General features: G+C 40.2%; 1 protein-coding gene across 4 annotated transcripts in view; it reads right to left on the bottom strand.

The window, feature by feature from the left end:
• Positions 1 to 18,133, bottom strand: part of G2e3 (G2/M-phase specific E3 ubiquitin protein ligase) — a 37,949-nt gene extending 19,816 nt beyond the window's left edge. Inside the window, exons 1-6 of one of the 4 annotated variants that reach the window (XM_037210541.1) lie at positions 17,998 to 18,133; positions 11,822 to 11,862; positions 8,520 to 8,617; positions 5,887 to 5,988; positions 1,363 to 1,487; positions 89 to 251 (exon numbers count right to left, since the gene is read on the bottom strand). In XM_037210541.1, coding sequence (XP_037066436.1) covers positions 89 to 251; positions 1,363 to 1,487; positions 5,887 to 5,988; positions 8,520 to 8,617; positions 11,822 to 11,858 — 525 coding nt within the window. In that variant the 5' untranslated portion in view covers positions 11,859 to 11,862; positions 17,998 to 18,133. Of the gene's footprint in view, positions 1 to 88; positions 252 to 1,362; positions 1,488 to 5,886; positions 5,989 to 8,519; positions 8,618 to 11,821; positions 11,863 to 15,107; positions 15,560 to 17,775; positions 17,907 to 17,997 lie in introns of those variants that run through there. The other 3 variants (XM_037210542.1, XM_028869667.2, XM_028869668.2) reach the window with 3 other exon arrangements.
• Positions 18,134 to 20,111: the final 1,978 nt, after the last annotated feature.

The following is a 20,111-nucleotide window of genomic DNA, read 5'->3' as shown; positions in this document are numbered from 1 at the left end:
TCTATACTGCACTGATACCAGGTTAAAATTCAAGTTAGCAAGCAACAGATTTTATATTATGGAGACAAAAATTACAAAGCTACATTACCTGTAAACAGTCTCTGTGAAACCAAGCATTCTTACAGCAGGGGCTTTGCAGTATGTTATATGAAGGAATGGGCTCAATAAATTCTAAACAGATGGTACATGGTAAAGAGTCTCTATACTTAGATGTAATTGCTTGAACTGGACGATGTTTCCAGCAAAATGACCTGAAAATGGAAATTATTTAAGAATATATAAGGAAAGGAAAAATACAATTCAGTTAACATTGTAATTACAGACTTAAAAGAAAATTCCCTTCTGTTTCACAAATGTATCTAAAAGAAGCGTGGGCCCTGTAGTCTAACAAACTGTAATCAAGGAAAAGTGAGCACTTCGAGATATAAACTTACTCACATAGACTTTCAATAACTAGTATCACTATTTCTGTTATGAAAGATCATATTCACTCCTGTACTCACTAAGTGAGCACCCATTACTGTCCTTAACAGCACATAACGTAAGAGAGGGAACTTAATATCCCCATCATGTAAGGAGTCAAAAGCAAACAACAATCTACTCCGGACAGACTTTATTTCCTTTGTATTTTCTAATGTTTTCCACGGTGCCTACACATTATATAAGTGAAAACATGAAGACTCAAAGTAACACTCATGGTATCAAATACCAAGTTACAAAATCTTATGTTTGAAGTTGTACTCAGGTGTATCCCAGGGCAAAATTTGCTTTTTTTTTAACTTAACCAAGTTTATAAGGCAATTTAATTTGTGAACCACGTAATATAAAATATTTCACAGAAGTATGAACCAAAAGTTCAATCCAGAACTAAAAGTCATATGTAAATAATAATCGTAGGTCCATTTTAGACATGGCAATTCAAGTTTTATCAGAAGTAACTCTAGGAGAAATCATATAATACAATATTATATACAAATACACATACACACATTTTGTTTATCTTACATACGTAAGATATATGTACGCATAATTTCAGTACAGCTTTAAAAAGTAATTTTACATGGAAATTATATCTTTGGGCTATTTAGCATTGTTCTTTAACATTTATATTTAAATTATATTTAAATTTTTCAGTTAAAAAATATTTAAATGTATACAAGGTGTTTTGCCAGCATATACATCTGTGCACCAATTGTATGCCAGGTGCCCCCGAGGCCTAAGAAGTTTCAGACAGATGTGAGCTGTCACATTGGTGCCGGAACTAAGCCTGGGTCCTCTGGAAGAGCAGCCAGTGCTCTTAACTTCTGGGTCATCATTCCAGCCCCTCATATTTATTAGTTAATTAACAGTTAAAAAACTCACGCAAAATTGTCAGTAAACTGGAAAATACATTCTTTCTGAAGTCCACAGGGCAAGTGATAACTTCGTTTACATTGGGGTACAACACATCCAATTGAAGCACCATTTTTCTTGCAAACTGTACACTTCTAAAAGAAATATGAAAACAGGAGCATAATATAAAAATTTTAAGTATTATAGAATGATCAAGTAATTAATGAGTATTCCTTATGGAGAGACTGAAAATTATTGCTATAGTGATAGTATATTCTATCCTCACCCAAACGAGAAAGTTTTAAGATATATGCTGGGTAGGTTTTTTGGGGTGTGTCAACTTGACACAGCAGAGAGTCCTTGGAGAAAAAAGGAACCTCAGTTGAGAAACCGCCTCCATCAGATAGGCCTGTAGGCAAGTCTGGGGGAGGGGGTGCATTTTCATGATCAGAGATTGGTGGGGGGGCTCAGCCTACTTGGCTGGGCAGGTAATCCTGGGTTGGATAGGAAAGCAGGCTGAGCAAGCCATGGGAAGCAAGCAAGGAAGCAGCGTTCCTCCATGGCCTCTGCTTCAGTTCCTATCTCTAGGTTTCTGTCCGAGTTCCTTCCCTCAACGACGGACTGTGACATGGAAATCTAAGATAAAATACACTAGCCGGGAATAGTGGTGCATACCTTTAATCCCAGCACTTGGGAGGCAGAGGCAGGTGGATCTCTGAGTTTGAGGCCAGCCTGGTCTACAGAGCAAGTTCTAGGGCAGCCATGGCTACACAGAGAAACTTTGTCTTGAAAAACCGAAAGATAAACTATACCATTCTTCACCAAGTTCCTTTTGGTCATGGTGTTTCTTACGGCACTAGAAAGCAGACTGGTGTGGTCACCTAAGGGTGCTAAAGTTCAGAAAAAGCCAGTGTCTGTGCACTGAGGTGGAAAGTTTTGTTTTTGTAGTATGTAATTATTCAGGATCTCAAGGTCTCTGTCGATTAGTGTCTTTATAAAAGATAAGGCAGATTTAAAAACACAAGACACTCTGAAAACAGGCCATGTGAAGACAAAAGAAGACCCTTTAGTATAAACAAGGGACATCAAAAGTTATCAGCAGCCATCAGGAGGGAGGGGTACAGGAGGAATTCACTTCATGATCTTTAGCGAGCTCCAACTCTCAACACTCAACTCTAATCCCCTGAGGGATTACATTTCTGTAATTTGTCATGGCAGCCCTGGGAAATGAGACCAATGTCACTAACCATAACCGTGGCACACGCAGGAAAAGTGGTTAGAATATACACCTGAACCTAAACAAACCTCGGAACCCTTGTAACAGTCACCGATTCAGGGATTACAGTCTCACTGCTAACTCACGGGTCATCCAGGCCACAGGAGGAATCCTGGAGAACCTCAAGGCTCTGACAGTGAGCTGACAAGGGTCTCTGAGGTACATGAGGGTGGGAGCACTCTCTTCAGGTCAAGATGCTCTCAAAGGCCCAGTGTACTCAGAGGATTTGGATGTTTGAAGAAAACAAGTAGCTACAGAAACTTGTAAGGGAGACTACCCTTAATTCCAAGTTTGCTATTAAGAGGGTAAGGAATTTTGATATTAGTACCCCCCTTGGTCCCTTGGCTTATGCTAACCATTCAGACAATGTTTCTCTAGAGCCTTAGGTGCTCTATTTCACCATGAACTCTCCTTATGCTAACCACACACCCAAAAAAGTGACACGCTCCACTAAAATAGATGCTTGAATGCTGTTGCTCTATCTTCCCACCTGCACACACCGAGAACAGGACGACAGTGGCAGGAGAGACATACTGCTTAGCTCTGTTAGAGACTGCACAGCTAAGTCTTTTTATCTTCTCAGTTAAAGAAAAACAGCTCCGTTGTTTGTGACGAACAACATCTAGCCCTCCTCACCTCCACCTCTTCTTTACCCACTCTTCCCCCCATCTCGAGACTTTGGGACCTGAGTCAAAGGCTTTCTCTGTACTTTAACTCTTGTCAGTAATCTAAGTGGCTTCAGCATTTCTGTGACAACCTCTGAGTTTCTGAATATTTTAATGCTCTTTGCCCCCACTTGAACAAAATGATAAATTATCACATCGCCTAAGCTGTTCATCATAGGAAATCATTATTTCAGGTGTCACATTCAGAACTTCTCATATTTTCAACTTTTTCCATCTTCAATTCCCACTATTTCTTCTACTCAAACCAAATACAGACCAGAGTTTTTTTCCTTGCAGATACCATAGAAGTTATCATATGGAAGCTTCAAAAATAGCTAAATAAGCAAGAAGTTAAATTTAGGATACATAAACAAGGGTCATCAGAGTTATAGAATCAAAAAAATTATCAGTCTGCACAGTTGTGTAATTTCTACCTTAACCCATCACGTCAATCTCAGTAACTGAGGTACATGACTCAAGTACATGGGCGAGTAGACTATTAAAGGATTGTCCATCAGCAGAACTCAACTATAGTCATAATTCTGATATGAGAATAATATCATTCATGCTTATTTCTGCACTACACAGAATAGCTAAGATATCCATCAAAAGATAAAGACATTATGGTGTATATACACACTGCAATTTTATTCAGCCATAAAAAAGTGAAATAGTACGGCGTTGCGATGCTAATCCACACTCGGACAGAGCCAGATTCTGTGAGTTCGACAGCCTGTACAAGTGAGCTCAGAAAGCGCAAACTACACAGAGAAACCCTGTCTCGAAAAACAAAAAAAAAAAAAAAAAAAAGTGAAATAGTATTGGCACAAAAATGGATCGACATGGAAACCACCACATTAAACAAAACAAGCCAACCTCTGATACTCTAGCATGCTTTCTCTTACATGCAAATCCTTCATTTTAGTCTGTGTGAGAGAAAGAAAGAAAAGGAACTGGCGGCTAGTTACACAGGACGGAATCTTAACTGAGAAAATGCCTCCATAAAAATCAAGCTGTAGAGACGCCTGTGGGGCATTTTCTTAGTGATTGATGTGGGAGGTGCCAGTCCACTATGGGCGGGGCCACCTCTGGGCTGGGGTCCTGGGTTCCATAAAAACAGCAGGCTGGGGCAAGCCATAAGGAGCACACTAGTTAGCAGTGCCCCTCCAAGGCCCCTGCATTCTTATCTCCTGCCCCCATGTTCCCGCCCTGTTCTGAATTACTATCCTGACTTTTTAATGAACAATAATGTGGAAGACTAAGCCAAACAAACCCTTTCCTGTCCAAGTTGCTTTTGGTCATGTTTCATCAGAGGAATAGTAACCCTAACTAAGACAGGATCTATAAGAAGAGATCATTGAGGGGGTGGAGGCAAGAGTCTTTTTTAAAAAATTCTATTTATTTATTATTATTATGTATACAGTGTTCTGGCATATATGCCTACACACCAGAAGAGGGCACCAGATCTCATTACAGATGGCTGTGACCCACCATGTGGTTGCTGGGAATTGAACTCAGGACCTCTGGAAGAGCAGCCAGTGCTCTTAACCTCTGAGCCATCTCTCCAGCTCCTGGGGGTCAAAGTCTTAATAAGGGACCCTAAGTGTTCAATCATAAATGTGACTTGTCTTAGTCTCTCCAAGGCTCAAGGAACCTCATAGAACATGGAGGATAGAAGAACCAGATGGAGGAGAGTGGTAGAATGGTGCCTTTGGAACATGGCATTCTTGTGCACACTTGCACAGCAGTTGTGGCCATCAGCACAAAAGTACCATAAGACCCTAGGTCTCCAACGACCCTAGGTTGTTTAGGCAGATAATGGCAGCTAGGGGGTTTAGGGTAAAGAGGCCCCATATGTTTCTGAGTATCTACAGGCAGTTAGTTAATGGTTCCTGGGGGAGGAAGGAACATTTTCTTTCGTGGTATTACCACTGTAAGGAGCCGAAACTCCTGTAAATAAACCTTTACCCAGGAGGCTTGATGTAATATTAATAAAACTCAGTAGGTCATCAAAAAGTGAGTAAGAGCGAGCATGAAAGTAAAAGAGGACTGGGTGAAAAGGACCTGCAGGAGTAAGAGAAAGATGGAGGCAAACAATAAAATACATTCTATATGTACCAAAATTCCATAATGTGACTCAGTGCACATAATTAACACATGCCAATCAAATAATTTTAATGGAATAAATGAAAGCAGACAAGTGAAGTGGTTAGGGAGAGAGAGAGACTAAGAACAAAGTGTGTGGGCCAACATCAACAACTGGAAATAAAACCAAAAGTGAATGAAAATGACGAGAAAAGGCATTCAGGGCTGGAGAGATGGCTCAGAGGTTAAGAGAGTTTTTTAGAGTCTGATTCAATTCCCCAATGTTCCATCTTATATTTTTTCTGTGTAATAATAAATAAATTTTAAAAGTTTCATTCAGTATAGGTTAAACTCTCTTCTGCAAAAATATAAAAAATGTTTATTAAAACTTACATTTGATAAAAATATCCTTTAGAACAGAACAACACAGTCCTAAGTTTCTAGTACAGGAATTGACAGAAGCAACATTGCAAGGCAACACTAGCAGTGTCTGTGGTACTTCGTGTAATGAATAAAACAAGTGCTTACCAGTTTAGAAGCTCTGTTGACCTCCTTCCTGATGTCTTCTACTAGAAAGCCATAAACTCCTTCTTCTTCTTTACCTCTCTGCCAAATTCCACTTGACATTAACTACGAACATAATTCTCAATTAGGAAATACACTCCAAGAAACCAGGTTGGAATTAACAAATGTATGCATTGCTATTATTCATGGCCAAATAAGAGGCAACTGAGACCTCTTGACTTTGAAGACATGTATTAACAGTGTATACACATGAACTGATTCAAGGAACATTTCAGTAACAGAGAGAGGGGGAGGTGGGGAGTGGAGGAAGGAGAGTCAGTGAGCAGTGGGGTAAACACTCCAGCATTCTTATTCCACTGGGAGTATTGCAGGGTTTTCATACTGTTTATAACAAAATAGAATTTTCATAAGGCTAAGTCTGGGGTCAGTGTTTATGTTGGTGTGAGTAAGAATGGCCCTCACAGGCTCATATATTGGAGTGCTTAGTCACCAGGGAACGGAACCATTTGAAAGGATTACAAGGACTAGGTGAGGCCTCACTGGAGGAAGTGTGTCACTGGGGGTGGGCTTTGAGCTTTCAAAAGCCCATGCCCAGTGCCGCGTCTCTGCTTTCGGATCAGGATGTAGCTCTCAGCTACTTCTCCTGCACAAGCCTATCTGCCTGTCACCACGCACACTTCCTGTCACCACACATACTTCCTGTCACCACACACACCGCCATGATGATTATGGACTGAACCCAGAAACTGTAACCAGGCCTCCAAATAAATGCTTTCGCTTGTAAGAGCTGCTTTGTCATGGCATTTCTTCACAGCAATACAAAAGTGACTACGACAGTACTCTTCTGAGGTAGTATATCAAAAGACGGACTATAAATAAAACTTTAATATTACTAAATATGCTAAATAACTACAACACGTCAATAAAAGCCGAGTTTGCTATTAATAAAGTTTGTTTCAGTCTCAATAATATCCTGAAATACAACTAGTACATATTTGTCTAAGACTCAGGTATAAGGAATCATCTATTGACTAACAGGAACAATTCTAAAAAGTCTTCATTAAAATAAATAAATAAAAGGTTAAGTGGAAATTTCTTTTTTATAAAACAGACTCTAATGCCAACTTCGTGTGCACATTATGAAATAATTAGATTCTTAGACTACGAGTATATTGAACTCGTAAACATAATGTTAAATACTGTTAACTGTCAGCCACGGGACCCGAGTGTGTCAATGGGGGATTAACTGGGCTGGGAAGACCTGTGCACTGTGAGTGGTGCCCTTCTCTGGCTGGATCCTGGACTTTAGGGCTGGAGAGAGCAGAGCACTGTGTATGTGTTCTCTGCTCTCTGCTTCTTATCAGCTCAAGCCCAACCTCTGTGCCTTTTCCACCATGACAGACTGTGGCCAGCTGGACTGGGAGCCAGAACAAAGCCTGCCTCCTTCAAGTTGTCCAGGGCATTTTATCATAGAAAAAGGACCAAAGCCTCGGATCTGAAACAACCACTGTCTTGGATACTACCAATGAATAATTTAGATGATTCCCCAAGAAAGTGATGAACTAAGTTCAATAGCATGGATGACAGGATTAAAAATGTTGATGAATTTATTTATTCTCCTTCAAGAAGTAGAGCTTAATTTCCCTTCCCCTTCAATACAGATAAGAATTAAGTCAACTGTAACATAGACAATAAAGCAGAAGTGATAATGATATGTGAAACCTGGTAGATGATGGTTTCATCTAGGGTGTCCCCCACTCCCGTCATAATTTACTTTGAGGGACACCAGATGATATTAGCAGTCCCTCTCAGAAGACTAGGAAGTAAGGAGCCGGGCCTCTTGTCAATGCCTAGGAGGAATTGTGACTAAAAGCATGTGAGCCAGCCGCTGGAGGGAGGGCCGTCCAGCTTTTTAGGAAAGCCTTCGGATGTATCTTGGTGACATCTAAACTGAAGTCACTTAACAACCCAGCCAAAACTATTTGGAGAATAAATGTTGCTTTTCTCTGTTAAATTTCAGAATAATTTCTAGAGCAGCCATAAAAAACTACCTTGGTTTCAAACACAGTGGGAACGAATGCAGCCTTAGCACGCTACGGTCTGATGCGACAGGGACTTGTCTCATTTCGGATTCTTTGAACTGGGAAGCCAGCAGGGGGAGGAAATATAGGGAAGTAGTCTATAAGTGAGATCTTTCTTTGCTTTTCCCCTGAGCAAATCATACTATCGCCTGTTTCCTTTCTACTAATATTAACTTCGGCCAGAACCTTTCCTTCCAGGTGCTCTGTGAAATAAAATACTTTTCTTCTACTCTCTGAACTGTCAGACAAGTCTGTTCTGTGACTTATCAGCAGCAACAAAGGAAACAAAAAAGTGGAAAAAAGGGCACTCCCCTGAGAGATCTAACCATTTTATCCGTTAGATAAAAACGGGTCTTTTTTTAATAGCTGGATAAAAACATAGAAGTCTTTCTATGCACCAAGTAATCGCAGGGCCTTAAAATCTGATGTAAAAAAAAAATCATATTTTATATATAGAGATGGAAAAAAGATTCAGAAGTTAAATGATTTATCTAATTCTAAGAAATTAGTGTCATTTTCTCTTTAGAATACACTTCTAGAATAGAGTATACTTACCAAACAGTAGTAATGGACACTGAAATTCCATTTCTCATAAGTTTTCTTCTCTCCGTATTTATTGGGACAGTCATCATTTTTTCGACAGAAAACACAAGCTAAAAGCAAAAAAGCAGATAAATGTAAAATACATCTTAAAATCACAAAACAGCTCATAGAATCCGTGCTTCTTTGATGCGTGTGTGTGTGTGTGTGTGTGTGTGTGTGTGTGTGTGTGTGTGTGCGCGCGCGCGTGAATGGTGGCCACGGTACAGACATGGCGGTCACAGGGCAACCTCGGGTGTTTGAGCACTCCCTTTCCAGCTTGTTTGAGACACCAGCAAGCTGACTCAGGAGTGCCCTGCCCATGCCTCACGGAGTACAGCGATGTGCCACCAGGCACAGCTCCACGTGCGTTCTGGAGATCTGAACATGCAGACTACCCTAGCAAGTGCTTCACCCACGGCTGCAAATCCCTAGCTGCAGGATTCTGTCTAGCTGGACAAGGGCATGTCTATGGTTACAGACTGCTAGTCCAAAAGGAAGTCATATAGACCTCATTCCCAAATAAATGTGATATTGTTTTGATCTGTGTAGCAGCTCCCTAAGGGATGGGGTCGAATACGTGTTTGTTTGGCCAGCATCAGAATCCTCTTCAGATTAAAACAAAAACAGTAGCTGCAAAGTCTAGAGCAAGCAGCTGTCAGACCAAAAAAACTAGGAAAGAAGTTGGGAAGAACGGATATATAGGGGGGTAAGGTCTTAAAAGTTCACGTATGTACTGCAGAACATAGGGGTCAGGTGTGCACCCACGGACATATCTGTGCTCACAGACCCAAGGAAACAAAAATTGACTGCTGGAGGGCCTTGAAGTGCATTCACATCCAATACATTAAAAAGACCTTGAATCAATAAGGGCCCTGAAGACACAAGATACTCCCTGCAGTATTCATTTTTATAGCAGACTAAGATTCAGTAAAATTGTTCTACTTCATTATATTTACTGTTAAAATTACCTTCTATCAGAACAAATACTGGTTTCTATTAAGCACACTGATTTTTTTTTTTTTTTTTTTTTTTTTTTTTTTTTTGGTTTTTCGAGACAGGGTTTCTCTGTGTAGCTTTGCGCCTTTCCTGGAACTCACTTGGTAGCCCAGGCTGGCCTTGAACTCACAGAGATCCGCCTGCCTCTGCCTCCCGAGTGCTGGGATTAAAGGCGTGCGCCACCACCGCCCGGCTAAGCACACTGATTTAAATAAAACAAACAAACAAAAACTAGAGGCATTTATCTGAGGGGAAATTAAGCAAGTTGGAGTAAGGTTATATTCAGCAAGTGTAGAATGGTATTACATAAATCACTACAATTTCCAAACTACTGGCATTGCTGATTTAACTCAGGAGTCATAACAAGAAAAGATAAAGGTATGTGGGGGCAGAGGATTGGTAGGAGCAAATTTCCTTGTTCAAAGGTAGAGTCAACAGATACATTAAAGTGATTGTCGAGAGTTACTAAGAGTAACTGGGCGACAGCTTGGCTGGAATAACGTTTATCACACAGTATGAGGACCTAAGTTGCCACACCAACTCCAGTGTCGTCCGTGTGACATGAACAATTATGTCAATAATAGCAACGGAGATACGTGTCCCACGGACTAGCTCCTGGAGTCCTGGCAGAGTGTGTTATGCCTCCTTCTCGAAGGAGACGTGCTTCACAGATCATGAGCTTCTGGTTATGGTTCTGTATAATGCTTTTCTGATAAGTTCTAATTAATCTATAAAACACAGCCAAAATTAATGAATGCTTGGTTGTGAACTGTGAGAAAAAGCTAGACATGACCTTATTAGATATAGCAGAATAACTATTCTTAAAGACTCAAGCTCAAGCGCTAGATAATAAAAGTGTAATACTTCAGCACTTCTAGGAATGAACACTCACCATAGAATCCAGCTAAATATTTATGCAAAGACATTATCTCATAGAGAATAGTGGGTTGTTGAGGAAGTCAGCATGGAAAACTTAAGACTAGAACAGAACCTTTCCTTACAGTGTAAAAGTACAAGTGTCATATTCAGCAGGTAAAAATTTATATTAAAAGAGATATATGTAAAAACTAAAGAAAATTAGAGATCTTAGCATCAAATGCTAAATGGTCATGAGAACCAGAAAATAAAAATGAATAAAAACAACAGCGGCTAGATAAAGATGAAGACACACAGCTGCAAGAAGCCTCACAAGTCTAACGTACTAATTTATAAAACACAGACTGCTCTTTGTCATAAATTTTATGAGTGAAAGATATGTCTAGCGATTAATAACTGTGTGCTTGATGTTTTTTAAAGATGATGTAATTGAATTATTGCCAAGCTCTTGTTGTTCCCTGTATGACTTGATAGTTTTCTTTTCTGTATATAAACTACTGATTTGCAGAAGTAAAATTGCAGCAGATTCAAACCACTTTTGAGTGTGTTTGTTGTCTGTCTGTCAGTCGCCGAATCCTTGCCTTCCTGACTACCCAAGCCCTGATTCTCCTACGTCCTGTACTCCCGTGGCCAGTCCGTGGCACTAAGTTGGAATCTCTAGCACTTATAAAGCGCCAGAGTCAGTCAGTTGTACAGGAGGCAGAAACTGGTGGAGCCCTTGCCAGCCAGCTGAGCCAAATGGAAGAGCTCAAGATTTAGTGAAATAACCTATCTCAAGAAAAAAAGAAAAAAGATGGCACACACCTTTGCTCTTAGCACGAAGGAGGCAGAGGCAGGTGGATTTCTTTGAGTTCAAGGCTGGCCTGGTCTGCACAGTGAGCTATAGGCCAGTCAGGGACAAGTGTAGTGAGACCCTGCCTCAAAACAAAACAAATACCCAAAAGCCCACAAACCTAAATGAGAGAGTTTACAGGGGACACAAGTATACACAGTAATGATGTAGATTCCTCATCAGTCACAGTAGCAAGTCAACAGCTACTGTTTAGAAGAAAGAAAACAACTATGTATCAACAGAGGCCACCGTTTTAAACTTAGAAACTTGGCTTTTCATGTTAGATTTTTGTCTGCTGCTTATATTATCTTCATTTGTCACAGGAAAATCCATGAAAAAATTAAACAATAATTTTCTCAGATTCAAATCCTATCTAATAAATCATATAAAATGTACAAAAATAAATTTGACAAAATGTCTTCTGACAGCAAATTTAGTTTGTGGAGATGAACACAATCATTATAACAGAATATATTAACTAAGCACGCATCAGAACATTCATTCTTACTGGCTGGGTAGCATTCTAAATGGATTCTACTGTAATAAAAATATTTTAAATACAGTTACTTACCAAGACTTTTTGAGTTATCAGGTTTATTTTTGTTCATTTTACTAGGAAAAACAAGAACATTAATATTTTAATTTCAAAAATCTCTGACCATTTTTCTTAAAGTCAGTCAGTACATGATTATAATCAAGACATATAAAATCATTTCATAATACAGTACAGTAGTTAACTTCCTCACTTTTTGAACAAATACAGTTTAAGAAGAGTGGTAGAATTTGAGGATTTCTTTAACACTGGAAAGAATATTTAATTATTAAAACAAATATTAGGATTGTGGGGTGCCCTGCAGTGCACCAAAAAGTCCTACACAACAGAGAACTGCCTGGATTTCCATATTCCTAAATAAATATTAAAGTACTGGTTAAAAAGTAAAATCAATAAAAATAAAATTTTAAAGTCTCCTTATACTCACATTATCTGTCCCAACTGTGATTAATGATATCTAGCTATTGCTAATTGTTGGGTTTATTATAACATAAAACAATGCCCAAGGTTCACAACACAAACGACTCTGGCAAGTTTTCTGAGAGTAACACTACCATATTATTCAGTGTATTGCAAATCATTATTTGCTGGAGGTGACTGGTATGTATGAGTACAGTAATTCTAGAATACATTTTCTTTATAAAGAGATCCCTGTGGCTACATATGCTTGGCCTTTTCCTACTACAGTGACTCAACAATCTCTCTTGGTGAATGATGTCATAAAGGTCTGACCAATTCTTTATACAGACAACCATGTTACTTAACTTTTTTTAAAAAGTTATCTGAGGTTTCCTGTTCATTGCCGGTTAGCCTAAGATTACCCAGTGTACGTCAGTATCAAACGTCAGTTTTTCAAGTCACATCAGTGCCATGACTCGAATATGCGATTTGATTTGTTGGCTTCTGCTCTGTAATTTCACTGCGGTCAGTATTCCCAGCTTTAGCCAACTGCAGGCTTACCCCTCGTGTTTTTAAGCCAGTCATTTGAATGGCAGAAAACGCACTGAATCAAGACACACGGGATACACAAGTAGCTTATACTGTTTTCTTATGCTGTGACTTTCTTCTAGGATTGAAATAAAAACAATTACCCAAATATTTGACATTTTGAAGAAATTATATCAATTCTATAGTTTACACTCTTATTTTAGAGAATAAAATAGCCCAGGCTGGCCTTGAAATCCCAGAGATCCACTTGCCTCTGCATCTGTACTGGGATTAAGGGTGTGGTAACCACAAACAGCTCTGGCTCATATTTTTAATATTAGACTTTTTAGCCCCTTGGTTTTGAAAAAAGCTTTTCATTTTAAAGTCCAGGTGTAGGATCTCCCTCTCACATTAGGGACTGAGCCCAGGCACCCTGAATGTTAGGCAAACGCTCTTATTTCACCTTTCCTGACAAAGGGACAGCCAACTTGCAAGCCTGCCTCAGACTACCTATTACAAAGGTCGCACCACCATGCCCAGCTGCAATCCCTTCATTTCAAACAAGTTTACAGAATAAAACATAAGCAAAAACAAAAAAAAAGTTACCCACATATTTTTAAAGTTATCTATCTCAGTAGCACTCACAGTATCAGTCTGAGAAACAACAACGTCCAACTCTTTCCTTCCTTGAGAAATCACTAACAATCTAAGTGCTAAAGGGCCACAGTGAAGAGGTCCCTAAGTCTCTCCCACAGCTTACTCCCACTTCACCTGGATGTTTCAGGAGGCAAGGCCTGATGCCCTGAACTGTGTGATTAGTGCTTGCTAATATCATCTCACCAAAAGACAAAAACTGGATTACAGATCTAAAGATGAATTCTGAAAGTCCATCTTGGTGGTGCACATCTGTTGTAACAGCACTCAAGAGGTAGAGGCAGGTGTATTTCTGTGAGTTCAAGACTAGACTGGTCTACACAGCGAGCTCCGGGCCAGCCTCGTCTGCATAGGGAGAGCCTGTCTCAAGTATATGTCTAGAAAAAAACAAACAAGCAAGTCTTTGCTAACATACAGTAGGATTGTTAGAGGGCTGGAGTGGCAGCTCGACAGTCAAGATCAGGGACGGCTCTTGCCGAAGACCCAAAGTTCAGTTCCTAACACCCACAAGTGATTCACAACCATCTCCAACTCCAGTTCCAGGTGATCCACCGCAGCCTGGAACCTCCAAAAGCACCAAGCATGCATGCGGTGTACAGACACACATTCATATACATAAAGAAATCATAGAAAAAAAGAAAGATTTCTTAGAGCTTCGAAGGAAAGATGGTTAACAGCAATTAGCGTCTTTAGTTCGCTTGTGTGTATATGAGTCAGTCTAACAAAGAACAGACTATTCTTAAGAAAGACTGGAAGAGTGCCAAAACCCACAAAAAAAATAGAAATAATATCTCGTATCTGATCAGATCATAATGAAAGACTAAAAATCAACAGCTAAAAACTACAGAAATCATACATTTTGAAGCTGAATCACTAGATCATTGATGAACTCAAAGAAAGTATTTACAAAGTTTTTAGAATCAAGTAAAAATGAAAATATAACTATTGGAACCTTTAAGGAAGGAACAGTAAAAGCAGGACCGGCTTTAGCTCAGTGGCTCACAGCCTGTGAGTCTCTAGTCTCTAAAAAGAAGCAGTAAAAGCAGAGGAAAGTTCATGGCTATGCACGCTTACGTTATTAAAAGCAGAGAGAACTCAATGACACACTTCAAAGAATTAGAAAAACAAACAGTAAGTGTCAAAGCAGCAGACAGAAGGAACGAACAGAACAAAATTAATACAAGAGTCACAAAGACTGAAAGAAATGATTTGATTTGAAATGATATGAGACACTCTTGGCCAAAGTAAACAAAGTAGGAAACCATAATTAATAACGTCTATGAAATGGGAGGCTCATATATGCTGAAAACTTTAGCTACCTTTCCTGTTGCGATATGGTTTTTTTTTAACTAAGCAGAGGCGATGACTTTACATTATAATTGTACTGTCACTGAACTGTATACTAACAATGGTTAATTCCGTGTTAATTTTATCTAGAAAATGTTAAATGTACAACTATGTCTATCAAATATTGGATGAAAACATAGTCACTGCATACAAATGTCCCAGTAGCTTGTTCTGTAATGGCTAAAAACAAGTGATCTAAATATGCATCAATAGAAGGATAAATTTAAACACTGTAGCACATTTGTACGATAGAATATCATCACTAAGATGCATTTAACTAAATCCCTAAGATGGATGAAGGTTATTACTTACAAACTGAATTACCAGATGAATTTTTATATTAGTGATAGCCCTTTAAATTAAAAGGAAAACTAACCAAGTTACCAGCGTGTACTGATTTTCATATACAAATGACCCTCAGGAAACAGTTTCTCTTGGTCTCTACATACTGGATCGCTATGACCACTGCTCAGGATTCTTAAGCCATTCTGACACACAAAAGTCTTGTAGTATTCCAACTCTAGAATTCAAGAAGAAATCAATCTAGACTGTGCCAGGGACACATGCTCTGATTTAAAAACACACACCATCTTCTCTGCAGAAGGAGTGTCTGATGGTAGAATACTGTTTGCTCCAGATATGCCTACCCAATTGTCTTTAGAAGGATGGCCCAACATTATTGGACAGGTTTTTACAGAAAAGAATGTAGGCAAGATGGTTAGGTCTTAAGCTTGTAAGTAAATGGAACAGCAAGCTTTCTGTTTATTTAGTTCTCCCTCACTCATTATTTAATTATATTGTACATCACTCATTTTCACAAACACCATCAGATATAAAAAATACATTTTAAAAATTAAACATTTTGGTAACTCTGTTTATCTTAATATAGAGATAGTTGTCTGGCTTAAGTGAAAAAAGACATAAAAAGCTAATGTCATGAATATGAGTAAATATTGGTCTTTTTCTTATTTAAAATTTCTCTAGGGGTTATTTTAATTTTTCTCAAATATGGCTGTGTACAGACTGTGTGTCACTTGAAAACAAGAGTTTGGAATCAGACTGCCTACAGCCAGGCTGTAAAGGACTTTTTATGTTTAAGAAAGCTGAGATCTGAACCATCCATATATTGGAAAATTTATGGATTAGCAGTTGGAGACTCAAGAAAAGGACAGAAAGAACTACTTGCAAAAATATTTATCTTAGGACAATAAGATCAGCTGGTAAAGGTTCTAGCCATCAAGCCCGAGGACTTGTATTTGACCCCTGGAACTGACAGAAGAAAGAAAAAAAAAAACTCTCACAATGGATAATCCCCAGGATTACAGGTCTCTACACATAGGATCACAATGCCTCTGACTTTTATAAAGCATACACACACACACCCCAAATAATTTAATTTTTAGTTAAATCTAGTTCCAGATTTTCACTTTTATTAGTTACATAAGAACAAATTACTGGATCTTTGTTTACTTATCTGAAGACTGTAGGTACCTCATATACATTGTAAAGGTTAATGAAAACACATATAATACGGTTGTACTATGTTTAGTAGCTGTATTTTAGACATCTGTTCTCATTTACTATGCATTACACATGTACTAATCCATTGCATTCCCACAATAATCCCACAAGGAAGGCTTTATTCCCATTATACACTTAAGAGACCTGAGTCAGGGGCTTAACAACTTCCGAAGTCAAGGTCAAGGTAGAAGTGATGGGGATGCTAAACAAGAAGTCTGGTTCCAGTTGCACGTCTTTAAGCAATATATTACCAGGCTTTTCTAGGAAGGCCATGTTTTTAAACCTCTGGCAGAATATTCTAACTTTTCCGTTAAAATGCAATTATTCAAAAGTCCACCTTCCAGACCTACCAAGTTAAAATCTGTGAAGTTTGAGTACAGGCATCAGCATTCACGGAGCCTTTACAGGAATAAGCACACAATAAAGTATGAAATTTCTTAATGTAGGTAAAAGAAAAACAAAGACAGCCTGGGAACAAAAGCACATTAGGATACAGAAAATCTAAAACTGGTGACTTGCTGGTAGCATGTATGAAGCTCGAGGATTTGCCGGCAATCTTTGGGAAAAGTGAGCCAATACCTTTGTGGCAGCCTTACGAAAAACAATTTCAATGATACTGTTATTTCATTTTTTTTTTCTTCCTGGTATACCCCGAAAGCAACACTGGTTAGCAGGGATGGAGGATGAAGAATTGATTTTATTTTGGATGTTAGTACCACTTAAAAAAAGGTATTTATGTTCTTCGATGGTACATTAACCAGCTGATAAAACCTTAAAAGGATCTCTAAGTATCTTTTTTTTCTACAAAGCACAAAATCAACCTGACAATTTTCAGTAAGGCGAAATAACTGCTAAACATCTGAAACACTGAAGTTTACATTTACCGTGCACAACTAAGCTATTCAAAAAGGTATGGCTTTTTGTCGGGGTTTGTGGGAGTCCAGTTCATCATAAAAGACGAACAAAAAGAAAACCCAAACAAAAACGCACTGAGTTCCTCTTAAAATAACTCGATAATAACACAGTCGGCCAATGAATGAAGAGGGCGAAAAGGCAGGCGGACAGACTAGACCCCTATGCCCATTGTTAGCAAACTAACATCTGTGAGCCACCGCTGTTACTGTAGCCAGTTAAAATGAGCAAAGAGGCTCAGATTTTTGCGGTACACGAGAAATGTCAAAGCGTGAAAGAAAAATACCCCGGTTTTAAACACAAAGGATACTCAGATTTCAGCTTAAATCCCCACGAGGCATTTCAAGGCTGTCATTTCTCTGCGGTGCGGGGACCGGTCTGAGGAGCAACTGGGAGCCACGTCGAGCATCCCTGCGTGCAACCCTCTCCCCCCCACCCCCGCCCCGCCCGGGCCCCCACTTCTGTCTTTAATTAATAAAGGGCAGCTCTCCCACCTCCCGCAGCGAGCTGCGGCAGCGCGCACCGCGCACCGTGCAGCGCAGGGAGAAGCTCGCACCGCTCATGCGCACCCGTGCCGGGGACCCTCCCGTCCCTCCCGGCCGTGTCCTCACCAGGCGCGGAGCCGGAGTCCCAGGGCCGCTGCGTGACCGCCCGCGTCTAGCGCTGCGCTGCCGTACGCCCACCCGGCGCAGCCCCATCCAACGGCTCGCAGAATTCAAATTCGCCCACTTCCGCTTGCGACCCGGAAGGCACGGCTGCTCCGCCCCGCCCCGCCGCAGGGAAGTGGGAGGAGAGTGGCTGCTTCTGCGCCCTGGCGTCTGGGGCGAACTTACCCGTGGTGTGCGCTGGGGAGGCTGTGCGGACCCGGCGAGGAAAACAACTCCTTTTCCTTGCACGTCCGGGGAACCAGCCAAGGCGCCAGCCACCCCCACCAGGATTACCCCATGCTAATGAGAACGGTGTGGAGGCGCCTTCGTCAGGGGTTCTTTTGCATCACAGTTCCCTATTGTCCTGGAAGATTCTTTCTTGGCCCTGGGGTGTCCGTTTCCCTTAGCGAGTACCAGGATGAAAATTTTAATCCCCAAATGTCTGGAGTTTCTGAAGGGAATACATCTGAGAGGTTTAAGAAACTTGCACAGAATTTTGGTCCTAATTTAGGCAGATGGCTGAAAGAGCACAACTGTGTAAACATTAGAGCTGGGTTTAATAGTGGGTCAGCTAATACCTGAGAGCACTGATTTAAACTTGATTTACCCTAACACTGTTTCGTTAGTGTCTTTCAAAACACAACTTGAGAGATTTACTGGATTTCTAGAATCCAGACACCCAGATTCTAGATACCTGGCACAAAGGTAGAAAGTTATTTGTTAACCGATGTAACGTTTTTTAACAGCGGGAAAGGAGAAATAATCTTACTATTTAATGTTCCACATTAATATTATGAACTCATTAAATTTATAGTTCTTGAAGGTAGAAATTAAATGTTTTCCTATATATTTTACAATTCTTTGCACCTTCTCTGCAGTAAGTTTTGTCTCTCACAGGAATTAAAATTCTCAGTCTGACCTTCAAGCAAGTTTAAATATTCTTGGGTAGGGCAGTTGATACTATCTAGAGGTCTTGCTAGGTTCATTTTCTCTGCTAGTTAAAGAATTAAAAGGCAAGGAAAATCTTCAGCCTAACAGGTAGCATCAGAGAAGTCTCAGCAAACACCACAGACCCCAGCAGACAACATGAGCTAGTGAAGAGAGGCAGGGATGAGGAAACATACACACACACACAACACACTCAGCAGACACACAGAGAAAATTGCTCGCTGTAAAGTGGAGTGTAGGGTGGGGGAAGACTCCTTCTCCAGAAGCCAAAAATCCCATCTCTTCTCTAGGGCTGGCTTTTTAAAATAAGTTTCTCAAAAGAGTTTTCCTCCACCTAATGTAGAGTTGGTCAGTTTGGAGAAAGATGAGATGGTTGATCGCCCCCTCCCCACCCCCCCAGCTGTTGGGTAACACGTCGTGATCAAGCCTTGGACTTGTTGAGCCAGTCCCAACAACTGGGGGCCTGCTGGAGGGAGACAGAAGCCTACAAAGGCCTTTGTTTTGAGCTGACAGGTTTTTGTCTCAAGTCTGGAGGGTGAGGAAGAAGCCTGCTGTGTTGGAAATTCACCACCTTCTTTACCTCCCCATCCCCACCACCTCCTACCTGTCTGCCAGCCAGGGAGTCTGTCCAACCCCCAGTCTCTCACTGGGCTAGATCGCTGGTCTAATGCTTAATCTCTGGCACCAGCAAGGAAAAAAAATTCTCCCTGGCTCCCTGCATTAGCTAGAGTTCTCTAGACTAACAGAACTTATGGAATGAACCTCTCTCTATATATAGACGGGATTTATTAGAATGACTTACAGTCTGAGGTCCAGCAATTGCAGCCTATGATCAGAAAGTCCAAGAATCCAGTAATTGCTCAGTCTGTGAGGCTGGATGTCTCAGCTGGTCCACAGTAGATGCTGGAATCCCAAAGAAGTAGCTGTAATGCCAGTGAAGGAATGGACTTGCTAGCGAGGTGAGAGCAAGCAGGAAAGGAGCAGAAGTTTCCTTCTCTGTGTCTTTACATAGGCCACCAGCAGAAGACATGGCCCAGATTAGATCTGGGCTAAAGATTTGGATGAAGGGTGTGTCTTTCTACTTCAAAGATTCCAATTAGAAGTAGATCTTCCCACTTCAAATTAAGCAGAAATCCCTCACAGGTGTGCCCCCTACTTCTGGGTTTTAGTTATTCCAGATGTAGTCAAGTTGACAACCAAGAGAAACCATCACAAACCCACCCCTTGTCAACTAATTTCCAAATGAAAACAATGGGGAGGGGGGATAACCAGGTCATAATAATGACTAAACACAGTATAACCATTCCACGTACAGTCACAAATACATTTTATATTTAACCAGGTTATTACTG

This window comes from Peromyscus leucopus, chromosome 14, assembly GCF_004664715.2.
Source record: "Peromyscus leucopus breed LL Stock chromosome 14, UCI_PerLeu_2.1, whole genome shotgun sequence".
NCBI classification, from domain to species: domain Eukaryota; kingdom Metazoa; phylum Chordata; class Mammalia; order Rodentia; family Cricetidae; genus Peromyscus; species Peromyscus leucopus.
The sequence above is the reverse complement of the archived record's forward strand: the minus strand, read 5'-3'. Positions and strand labels throughout refer to the sequence as shown.